The sequence below is a fragment of the Hyperolius riggenbachi genome, chromosome 5 (assembly GCF_040937935.1).
Source record: "Hyperolius riggenbachi isolate aHypRig1 chromosome 5, aHypRig1.pri, whole genome shotgun sequence".
NCBI lineage: Eukaryota > Metazoa > Chordata > Amphibia > Anura > Hyperoliidae > Hyperolius > Hyperolius riggenbachi.
In genome coordinates, this window is record NC_090650.1 from 101,146,272 (window position 1) to 101,158,907 (window position 12,636).

The 12,636-nt window shown below is 41.9% G+C and overlaps 1 protein-coding gene across 3 annotated transcripts in view; it reads left to right on the forward strand.

The window, feature by feature from the left end:
* The window catches only part of TAX1BP1 (Tax1 binding protein 1), a 150,303-nt gene that overhangs the window by 111,738 nt on the left and 25,929 nt on the right, over positions 1-12,636 (forward strand). For 2 of the 3 annotated variants that reach the window (XM_068236056.1, XM_068236057.1), the window contains exons 10-14: positions 381-530; positions 2,657-2,744; positions 6,468-6,586; positions 8,361-8,486; positions 12,378-12,473. In XM_068236056.1, the coding sequence (XP_068092157.1) occupies positions 381-530; positions 2,657-2,744; positions 6,468-6,586; positions 8,361-8,486; positions 12,378-12,473 (579 nt within the window). The remainder of the gene's footprint in view (positions 1-380; positions 531-2,656; positions 2,745-6,467; positions 6,587-8,360; positions 8,487-12,377; positions 12,474-12,636) is intronic. The other variant, XM_068236058.1, reaches the window with a different exon arrangement.

Here is a 12,636-nt window from a genome sequence, read left to right on the forward strand (position 1 = left end):
AAGTCAGAGCTCTCCATGACTTTCAAAGTCGCAGAAGTCGCAGAGCTCAATGGCTATTTGCATAGATAACTGGAGTTTCTTAACTCTTCCTGTACTGGAAACAAATATTAGACTTCTGTCTCTGCTCCTAATGCTTTATTTCTTAGCTGTACTACAGAACCAATTCATTATATCATAATTTTTTTTTTGCTTCAGTGTCTCTTTAAGTGATAGCGGTGTGTGCCGTGACTTTATAGCACACACCCTTTCACAGCGCTGTGAATCTTTGTTGTGTGACTGTAATTTCAGTACTTAGTATTATTCTTACACAGTAGGTGTATAATCCTGTGGGCATATTTTAACATTGCGTAATACACACTATATATGTATGTTGATTTTAGGACACAGAGAATGGCAGAGTGGAGCATGAGCTTCGAAAAGAGGTGGAAGACCTAAAGCTGAGATTACAAATGGCTGCTGATCACTATAAAGAGAAGTTTAAGGATTGCCAGAAACTCCAGAAACAAATAGTGAAGCTCACAGAGCAGCTTGTAAGCATTCTCTATATTTACATTTGTCGCACAACCTTTGTCACCAGGCACTGTAGGTGACCTTGCTGTGCAGCTTTATGTTGTACAAAGAGCAGAAGTTTTTCTAGGGGTAGGCTGCAGGAAGGGGCTTCTCATCAGGAGCTACCTTCTCAGCTGATTAATGAGCTTATACACAGTTCAAAGCAAGTTCTGCTACTGGTGTAAAATGATCACTTCAACATTGGTGAATTTCACTTTTTTTTTAATTAAATGACAACTGTAACGAGAGAGATATTTAGGCAGCCATATTGATTTCCTTTTAAGCAATACCAGTTGCCTGGCTGTCCTGCTGATCCTTTGCCTCTAATACTTTTAGCCATAGACCCTGAACAAGTATGCAGCAGATAGGATGTTTCTGACATTGTCAGATCTGAAAAGATTAGCTGCATGCTTGTTTCGGGTGTTATTCAGACACTACTGTAGCCAAATTGATCAGCAGGGTTGCTAGGCAACTGGTATTGTTTCACAGGAAATAAATATGGCAGCCTCCATATTCTTTTCACTTCAGTTGTCCTTTAAATTGGTCACACCTTTTCCTGTGTCAGTATGACTGACAATTCGTAACAGTAGAGACATGCCTTCCACTATTTAGACTATTATTTATTACTATTGATTGATAAAGCGCCAACATATTCTGTGGCACTGTACAGAGTAAGAAACTAACATTGGGTACATGTCAATGGTATGTACAAAATATTGACATTGGATCGTAATACAGAATTGGCAGACTTAGTAATTACAGTGACAAATGGAATGTGAAGGTCGAAATGTATGGCATATTCTAAGACACATAAGCACTTGCGAGCTCTAAAGGGAACAGGGAGGTAACAAGAGGTGTGGAGTGATATACTACATACTCACCTAAAGGATAATTAGGAACACCATACTAATACGGTGTTTGACCCCCTTTCGCCTTCAGAACTGCCTTAATTCTACATGGCATTGATTCAACAAGGTGCTGAAAGCATTCTTTAGAAATGTTGGCCCATATTGATAGGATAGTATTTTGCAGTTGATGGAGATTTGTGGGATGCACATCCAGGGCACGAAGCTCCCGTTCCATCACATCCCAAAGATGTTCTATTGGCTTGAGATCTGGGGACTGTTGGGGCCATTTTTGTACAGTGAACTCATTGTCATGTTCAAGAAGCCAATTTGAAATGATTCGAGCTTTGTAACATGGTACATTATCCTGCTGGAAGTAGCCATCAAAGGATGGGTACATGGTGGTCATGAAGGAATGGACATGATCAGAAACAATGCTCAGGTATCCCGTGGCATTTAAACGATGCCCAATTGGCACAAAGGGGCCTAAAGTGTGCCAAGAAAACATCCCCCACACCATTACACCACCACCACCAATAGCTTGCACAGTGGTAACAAGGCATAATGAATCCATGTTCTCATTCTGTTTACGCCAAATTCTGACTCTATCAAGACTCATCAGACCAAGCAACATTTTTCCAATCTTCAACTGTCCAATTTTGGTGAGCTCGTGCAAATTATAGCCTCTTTTTCCTATTTTAGTGGAGATTAGTGGTTGTAGCCCATCCGCCTCAAGGTTGTGCGTGTTGTGGCTTCACAAATGCTTTGCTGCATACCTCAGTTGTAACGAGTGGTTATTTTAGTCAACGTTGCTCTTCTATCAGCTTGAATCAGTCGGCCCATTCTCCTCTGACTCTAGCATCAACAAGGCATTTTCGCCCACAGGACAGCTGCATGCTTGATGTTTTTCTCTTTTCACACCATTCTTTGTAAAACCTAGAAATGGTTGTGCGTGAAAATCCCAGTAACTGAGCAGATTGTGAAATACTCAGACTGGCCCGTCTGGCACCAACAACCATGCCACGCTCAAAATTGCTTAAATCTCCTTTCTTTCCCATTCTGACATTCAGTTTGGAGTCAGGAGATTGTCTTGACCAGGACCACTCCCCTAAATGCATTGAAGCAACTGCCATGTGATTGGCTGATCAGATAATTGCATTAATGAGAAATTGAACCGGAGTATGTATGCCTTTTAGATACATGCATACCTTTATTTAGACTATAGAAAATAATGGTTTGTGACATTTTTTTTCTTGCCACAGAAGACTGCAGAGGAGAAGCAGAAGACTGTAGATTTACCTCTAACTTCTGAGGCTGGAGGTGCTGAAGCTGCAAACGTTACTTCACCAGGCAAGGCTCTTTCTAAATCACTTTTACATAATAGATAAGCCATGGGAGCATAATCAGCCTTCCTCTGCAATCCTTCCTCCTTACTTGTAGTATGTTGAAAAGCAGGATGAGTATTGCAATAGGTTAATATGCCAGAGTCTCAGTGAAGGCTGCCACTTTCAATTAGAAATCCTGTCTGAGACGACTCCCGGATGCTAAATATGCAAACCATAAATGCAGCGTCTATCTGAGCATGCTTATAACCAGTACTGGGGGGGCTCTGCTCACACTACAATGTGTAAAAGCAAGACAGCCAGGTACCGTGCATCAGAGGCACAGAGCTACACTGGTGGCATTCATGCTTGTCTGGAGCGGATGCGTTCTATAGACTAGTCTATGGAGAATGGATCCACTCCAGGCGATTATTGTGAAAGTCGGGACTTTGCATTCTGATCGTATCCCAATTACCAGTGAGGATCCAGTGGTAAAGGACAGATATGAACTAATTCTATTTTCTGTTTGATGCTGGCTCTGATCCATCAAAACAAACTAAAAAAAAGTCTGTTTTGTGAATGTGAACTAAGCCTACGGTTACACCCTGAGCAGGCATTTTTAACTGTTCACACACAAAAATCTCCAGGTTGACCTTTATGGGTGCCACTATTTTTTTCAATCATGCTATTCATGAATTGCAAGCAATTTCTGATTGATTGTAACATTTAAAAAATGTACTCAATCCATCACACATTTTAAAGGGTTTCCAACTCTCAGTCATTGGGTGCTCTTCGCTCTCGCCGCTAAGTTTCGTTTCCGGACGACTGCCAGCGTCCTCGGGCAAAGCGTCCTCTTCTTCTTTCCCGTCGTAAAGAGCCGTAAAGCGCGTCCGCATGACGCGTTTGGCGTCATGCGGACGCGCTTTACGGCTCTTTACGACGGGGAATGCGGAAGAAGAGGACGCTTTGCCCGAGAACGAAACTTAGCGGCGGAGGGAGACCGGAGGGCACCGAAGGACCGGCGCGGGCACAGGACGGCTGCAGGAGGCTTGGGAAAGCCCCCAGGTAAGTGCATTTTTTTCCCCCGCCGGTTAAGGTTACCTTTAATTGAGCCATGGGGGATTGGGGGTGAGGAGTCGGCAGCCTTATTATCATTGTTTTCTACTATGTCTTGTATTGAGGTTTTCGGTGTGGTTGTATGTACATATTATGATGTCTCGCGCTCCATGCATTACAAGTGACCTCACTCTCCCATAAACTTCCTGTGAATTTAGTTATCTGGACATATACCTGATAAACTCTGAGAATTTTTATTTTTTAACTCCCGAAAGTAGCAATATGTGGTCACAATATAAAAGTTAGTGGTTTGCATACTGCTACTTTTTCTACCAAGTGCGAGAAGCAGACAGTTACTCTATTTAAGTGACTGGAGCTTGTGATCACCGCTTTAGGGTTATTGTGTTACCCTTTTTTATAGCCAGGGAACAAACCTTTATCACCCTTTATGAATATGGCATCATAAAAGTGCCGATCAGGTTTCTCAAAGTGGAGAACAGGAAAGTGGTGGCCTGTTCAAAGATCACCGCTTATTTATGAATATTCCCAATAGATGTGGATTTACTGAGTCCCTCCTGAGCTGAAGAACATAAGTGATCCAGCAAACCAGAAATGCATTTATTAAAGTAAACCTGTGGCTTTAAAAAGATGGATTATTTAGAGGCTTCCCTCTACTGAGGTGAGTGACCATTTAGGGCACGTTTTTCAGGCACACTTTAAAACCTGCAATGAGACCTATGGGGGCTTTTTCTTTTCTTATAAAGGGAAATTCTGCTATTGTGAAAAATCTCTACTTCCCGTTTACATTTATAGTACATACTAGTTGAAGACCCGTGTTGCTTGGGCACGTATTTGGTAGTTGTTGGCTCCGGCCACTTTTTCTTACCTTGAGACACACAGTCACTCAATGACCAAGTTTGTGAGCTTTGGAGCCGTTGGCATCAATAATGTGAGAAAGGAAGCAGTTAACATTTTCCCATTGAAATCAATCAATAAAATTTTGCCCATAGGCTCACTAACTCATACAGTAAACTTATGTGATTGATCAAGTGGCTTGCTGGCTTCTAAGATATGCCTACACAAGCTATGCAATTTAATCGTATGTATTAGCAGTAGTCAAACAAATGACTGCGCCCCTCTGTTTGGAAGCGCTGCCAATGTCTCCTGCTGTACAAAACTCATGTATTAGCAGTAGTGGAACTTTCATTATCCGGACACTGTGAGAAAGCTTTTGCCATCTGGGCGCACCCAGGTCTGGAATAATAATTTTTTGTATGCCATTTTTTTTTCTTGGCAATATTGCCCTCCAACTTCCTGACGGAGGTGGACTTATCCCTATTGCATGCTAGCATCTATTATGCTATTACTAGTATAGTATAGTGATATGTAGCCAGAAGTCTTCAACGCTGCAGCAACAGCTAATTAGTTTGTGCTTGGTGTGGTGTATGACTGGTGATGAATGTAGGGTGGGTGGGGTACTCCGGGGTCACTCAAGTTTTAACTGATTTTAAATGTGAGTTGTTTACTGTGTACTGGTCTACACTAAAGTTTTTTTGTAATTTTTTTGGATCAATTGGAGGCTCTTTTCACGGTTTAAGTCTAGTGCTTAAGTTTTGGGGCCCCCTGTAAGTTGATACTAATGGAGAGCTACTGTTAAGCTCCGAAATTAATTTTCAACATAGATCCATGCTTGAGTACTGCTCCTTAATCTCAACCCAATGACAGACTGTAGCACGTTTGAGGCCTTTGCCATTAACAGTGTGAAAATGGCAGCAATTTAACGATTTGCCTTGAAAATAAATCGGTTAATTTTGGTTGGCTGTTGTAAGCTCCACTCACTTTCCTGAATATTAATCCCAGTCACCCAGTGATCAACTGTTCCAAGTTTGCAGCCATTATACTGTCACTAAGTGATCATCTGTGCCAGGGGACTCTGACTTCAATGTGTCCAACTGATGCCCATGTGTGAAAGGGGTGGGGGGGCTGAGACCCCTAGAACATATCCTCTCAAGTTTTGTTGAAATTGGTGAAGGTTTTTTTAAGTGATGGCAGCACATACACATGCATCCGATTAAAAAATACATCAAAAAAATGCCAATCAACTAGTTGAAAATAAGTAACAGTAGCTCCTCTCCTGCACAGCTGATTAGTCCTGCAGCTAGGTGGGAGTTTATGGAAAATCCCATGCAAAGTGCACAAAAGTACTGCTGCCATGACTGCAAAGATGGGCAGTTTGACCAGTCAGTTTTGGAAAATCTTGGTTAGCTGCAAATTTAAATGGAAAGATAATTTTTAATGACATTACATGCATGGAGATTTCCCTTTTAAAATTGCGTCTAGCCTAGCTTTTGTGCTGCCCTCTACGTCCAATACATTAAGTGGCTAATCTAAAGTGAGTATGCACATCAAGCGTTCCGACTCCATTGGCTGGCAGGTTTTTGTTCCAGATACTGCTGAAGCCAAACTGTCATCGTCTATTACAGCGGTATAAAGGTGGCGTCCTTCATGTTCCTTTGGATACAGGTTTTCTTAAAAGGAACAAAACGGTTATATCCCATACAGCCGAATATAGTCAAGTAACACAATAATGCTGATACACACTGCTGGTTTTGAACTCTGAAAGGGCATGTAGCACCAAGAGAGATATGTCTTCATAGGCCGCCCACATGAACGATGTGTCTTTATTTCACTGCAGTGAGCCCAGTTTCCTCTGATTCCATAACTGAATTTGTGATAAAAGAACAAGTGGCAGACATGAGCAAGGAAATTGCAGAGAAAACCGAGAAATATCGGAAATACAAGCAAATGTTGGCAGTAAGTGATATTTCATATGTATATTGTGGCTTACCTACATTTGATCATGTGTCTGTATTGTCGTGCTGCTGAATGGAGAAACTTTATGTATAAACAATTCCTTGGGGCTCCAGGGTTAAAGGGATACTTAAGTAAAAAAAAAAAATGTTTTTTACTCACCTGGATCATTCCTCAGCCCCCTGAAGCTGTATGGTGCCCTCGCAGACTCATCCGATCCTCCTGTCCCCGCCGGCGGCTACTTCCTGGGTTCGGTGACAGCCGCCGACAGGCTGGGAACGCAAGTGATTCACTGCGTTCCCAGCCGCTATATCACCCTCTATGCTGCTATAGCGTATATGTTATACACTATAGCAGCATAGAGGGTGATATAGCGGCTGGGAACGCGGAGAATCACTCGCTTTCCCAGCCTGTCGGCGGCTGTCACCGAACCCGGAAGTAGCCGCCGGCGGGGACAGGAGGATCGGAGCGAGTCTGCGAGGGCACCATACAGCTTCAGGGGGCTGAGGGATGCCCCAGGTGAGTAAAAATCTTTTTTTTTTTTACTTAAGTATCCCTTTAAGTCCTACGTTGAGTCCCCAGCCAGGATACTATCTGCATGGAAGATGTCCAACTTTCCTTCCACATCCCAAACACATAATGGTATTTTAATTCTTCTCACCCAAAATGAACTTAGACTGACACGGCTATGACACCAAAACTATAAAGGGGACAGTAGATAATGAGCTCCTTTCAGGCAGTACAAGTATTCTGGATGAAAGATGCAAGGGTCTGTCAGGAGTCCAGAAACTCATTAACCTGTAATTCACAACCACTAATTACAAGCAAACAGATCACAGGTGAATGTAGTTACTTTTATTAAGCATTAAAACCGCTTTGTGTCAAGTTGTGTGCATCTTATCGGGGCAGTCATCAGTGTCATTTGGGTATGATTTAAAAAGAGTAAACACAATTGTTTGACAATACATGGCTTCAGCGAACCACGAACAATGAGGAAAATATTTTTTTCTGTTCCTATTGTATGAAAAATGGTTGAGAAAATATAAATTCTGCCAAGGTATGTAAACTTATGAGCACAACTGCGTGCTCTCTCCCTTTCTTTCTGCTGCGGTCTTCTCCAGGTACTCTTGTTTTCCATTTAATCCCTTAAACATAGAGATAACTTAATTGGCTTCCCCCTTAAATTGTCCCTAGACATATGACTATAGTGCTAAAGGGCATATGACTACAATATGGCTATAGTACTATAGTGTATATGACCATGGGATAGTGCTGGTAAGTTTTGAAAGGTCGTTATTTTTCTTTTGTGGGAGCTGAATGAACCAGATTTTGTCACACTGATATGGCTGCCATGTACACCCAAGACTAAAAATAAAACTTTTTAAATTGAAAATAAAAATACGAGAGAAAATTCAGTGGATCTTCACTACTGTACGAAATAAGCAATTTTATTAATTGCGTTATAGTCAGTAAAGTTCCTCTTTAAAGAGACTCTGCAACATAAATAAACCCTCTGGGGGATAGTTACCTCAGGAGGGGGGGAAGCCTCAGGGTCCCAGTCCCGGCAAAGCAATAGAGGACAACGGGTGAAGCCTCGTTAGGATCCAGAGGCTTCCCCCATCCCGAGGTAAGTACCCTCAGGGATTTTCTTTAAAGTAACCTAAGGGGGGTACTTACTTTGGGAGGGGGAAGCCTCTGGATCCTAAAGATGCTTCCCGGTTCACCTCAGCAACGGCGATCCAGTCCTGACACAATGTGTGTTTTCTTGTTCTTGTAGGAGGAAAAGGAGAAGTGTGGAGCTTTTGCTGATGATGCAGCCAAGATGGAGCTGAAGTGGAAGGAGCAACTGAAAGTTAATGAAAGCATCAAGCTGCAGCTAATGGTCATTGAAGAGCAATTTAAGGTATAGCATTAGACGCAAAGAAATGTAACTGTACAACTGTTCATTTAGGCCTAGGCTTACTAACTGTATATTATATGGAAAACCTTTTTTTCCTGTTGTTTTTCTTCTAAAACCACTGCTCTGTTCAGAGGAACAGTCTGTGTCTCTCTCTCTCTCTCTCTCTCTCTCTCTCTCTCTCTCTCTCTCATTTATCATTTATCTGGTGTAGCACCTTGCACCACATAGGTATGGTCATTAAAGGGAACCTTAACTGAACGGGGGTTAAAGAGTTTCAATTACCTGGGGCTATTACCAGCCCCCTGCAGCAGTCCTGTGCCCTCGGAGCTGCTCTAGAATCCTCGCTGTCACTTAGTTTTGTTTTTGACGACTCGCAAGTCGGCCGGTCGCCATGCTTTATTGGACGCATTCCCTACTGCAATTAGCGCTGTTGCGGACCGCAACGTGTACAAAGATACGCGTTACCACATATCTACGCGTGCGGAATGCGGCAAAGCATATTTTTGTATGTGTTGCGGTCCGCATCAGCGCTAATTGCAGTAGGGAATGCGTCCAATAATACGCATGGTGGCCGGCCATGCGTGACAGCGGGGGACCGGAGGATTCTAGAGCGGCTCCGAGGGCACAGGACTGCTGCAGGGGGCTGGTAATAGCCCCAGGTAAGTGAAACTCTTTATCCCCCCCCCCTGTTCAGTTAAGGTTCCCTTTAAGATGCAGGATTATGCACATTTATGCATCTTGAAATTGGACCAATTGAATTCTACCTTGGCAGAATTGGTCCATTTTCATGCTTCATAAATTTACACACAGAATTTGCATAATCCTGCATCATCTCAGAATTGCATCTCATTGCCGCCATTAGCTCTGTAACTCTGTGTAGTATAAAATTATGCAGTGTTGCAAAGTTCATGTTCCTTTGACAAAAGCTGCACATTTCTATCTGTATCAAAATATTTGTATTTGTAACAGACCTTGTTGACTTGATGGGAGAGCATTTGCAGATAACTTGATAGCAAGCAGCCACATGGATGGCACAAAAGGTGACCTGCATGTTATCAGTGGTATGATGGTATAATCTGAAGGTTCAAATGTAGGTAGCACTTTACTTCTCTGCTGTAACATAGGAGTGGATAATAATTGTTCATGCAGAATTAAACCACTTAGTACACATTTTGTCACTTGAAGGATGAGGATCAAAGAATGATTGCCATTATTTGTGTTAGCATTTTTGTCTTGTCATGCTGGAAGCTCAGGCTGAGTTCATGAGATTGCTTGTTATCTGTGGGATCTCTTTCACAATTGTGATATAGAGACAGCGTTCTGTTTGGTTTGCTGTACTCATAAATGGATAAAGTATGTAGTCTTTAGAATTACGCAAAAGGCACATAATAGCTTTGTCCAGTGTAATGCTGTATTCAGTCAATGTTCCTGATCATATTACAATGCGGACAATAGCCTTTTATTCTGGTAACACAGGGAGGGCAGAGTATTCACCTGGGGGTCTACAGGCCACCATGCACTGTCTGATTAGATTAGATGTTATATTTGACAAAAAAAAAAAAAAACATTTATTCAAAATCAAGTCCTTGCCTTTGTTAGGTAAGGCTGTCCATAGCAGATCTATGTGTCTTGAAGTGTTGGGGTAGCATTCAGTTTCGGGGCTCTAACTGAAGTTTTCAAAAGTTACAAGAACATAATTTAAGGGGAACAGCACCCATGGGGACAGTACAGGTATGTGTTGTGGTCTGTTCCCAGTGTGCTACTTTATGAAGTTAGAAAAGTAGATTTGCTCTGCACCATTTCCTTAAAAAAAAAAATCTTTATTTGCTATGAACTTTTCCACCCAACTATCATCCAGACTTGGTCTGTTTGGATGGTTGGGCATGTGGAGCTGTGACAAATGACTAGATGTGCGAGTGATAACATGCGGTTTACCTCACAACTGTTGGGCTGATATGCGGTTGGTCGCGTGTGTACAAGTCGTTTGAACGACTTGTACTTGTTTTGATTGTTGCCATATCATGCAGTCCGTCGTCCCGCTTGCGTGCGCAGTATGCAAATGAGTTGGTCGTTCAGTTGGTGAAAGTTGTGCCATCGAGTGGTCGTACGGTCGGTCATGTTGGATTGATCGTTCAATAAAGTTGCACGTGTGTACAAGCTTTTACACAGGATGACTGTCTTAAGAAGATATTACTATATTGAAAGCTTACCCTTTGAAACATTAGCCAGTAAATGAGGGTTGTTTGCTTTTTTTAATGTTTGAAAGAAAGTAGCAAACCTATTGGGGGAATTCCAAAGAGTTGGGCAGTCCTAAAGAAGTCTTGAGCCGTGTGTGGGTAGAGGCTGAATAAGGAAGTTTTTAGTAGTTTTGGTGTTAGAATTCAGCATAGCGAATTCAAAACACTTACATACTACTGATGACCGCTATTCCGCACCAAACAAGCGGACAGGATCAGGAGTTGTTTACTGAGTTGTGTGTCATGTGACTAATACTTCTTCCTTCCAAGCCGGTCCCTGGAGGAGAGGGGTTGGTTGGAGGTATATTTATGTATAAGATCAGAAATGTAAGTGGGACAGGAGCAATGGACTGTCGCAAAGACAAAGCACAGCGGCTTCAATGTATTTCTGAAGTAACGTGGAAGCCAGTTTGGAGACTTGCAGTGAGGAACAGCAGACAAGGAATGGTGAGAAGGATAGATAAATATGGGTGCAGTGTTCAGGGTAGATTGTAAAGGCAACAGTTTAGTTAGTTAAATACACGAGGACATGGCAATATCAATGCTGTGCATTAATAAAGTTATTAAATGTTGCGAATGTTTGCAGTGCCACACAGTCACTATGAGAGCTTGCAATGTAGTAAATCATGGTTGCTGTGTGAACGGTTTAAATCTTTCTGCTCATGACACACAAACATGCTTTCTGGTTAAAAGCAGCATATATTTTATTTCAGGCTTGGTGGTGCGAGAGCAAACCTCAAGAGGTTTAAATCTTCCATCCAGCTGACAAGAAAATGTTCTCATTCTTCACTGATGCCTCATCCTTAGATATACTGTAGTTGGATATTAGGGCTTCTTCTGCATGCACAGCATTGATAGGACAGTTCTCTGCAGAACAGGCAGCCCTAGGTTCTAAATCTTACTACGCGTGATATATGGCTGCTGGCATATGTTTTAACACTCAACTTCAAGGTTGTATTTAATTTACCTTTATGTCAATGTTGTATTATAATGTATTAACCTGAAAACTCTTGAAAAACAGGTCATGTCCTCTCAGATTGCATAAACAGTTGCATTAAAGTTGTTATTCATTGGGTCGTTCTTATTGAAGGATTTGAGTTTTCTGTTCAGGCCCTCAGGCTGGTCAGTGTGTGGTATTTTACCAGACTAGGGAGTGACCTACAAATCCCCATCATGTATTATGCTACTACGGTATATTATCCACATGTGTGAGCAGTTATAGGAACACCTCTAGTGGAATGAACACAATGATAAGACTACAGAGCTCTGGGGTGGCGGTGAGATACGGGTGAAGAGGTTGGAGGTGTAATTGGAGATACTGCATAGTAAATGTAGCAGACTGACTTCATATAGGCTTTTACCTCTTCACTAGTCGTATATCACATTGACACGCAGAGCTAATAGTAGAAGAGCATGTAATAATACAGATAGCAGTAGTGGAACCACTGAATAAAACAGGCTAGTTTTGTCACAAGAAATACTGGTTATCAATTCTAAATTTATATTCTTATGTTGTAAAAAAAATCCCGTTGATATGCAAATTTTGGGAAGTGGAAGAAATTGATTCCATCAAAGCCAGCAGCTGCTGATCAGTTAGCTGGCTTATTAACCGGCAGCTATTGGTAATGTCACTTACATGTAATCATTCTTTGTGCAGAATCAGTCAGTGCAGAAGGATCGGGAGATCTCAGAGCTTTCCTGCCATGTTGAAGTGCTTCTGAATGAAAAGAGCAGACTGGAGAATACTGTGAAGGTAAGCGCTTTATGCCACTTTTATGTGGAGCTGTCTTTTTTTTGTACAGCTAGTTGAATCCCTAGAATCAGTGACAAGTAAAACATAATCATGAATCTATTAGTGTTGAATTATACTAGTTCTTTATGCAAGAGGATCCTTTTGTGTGATTTACTATGTGTGC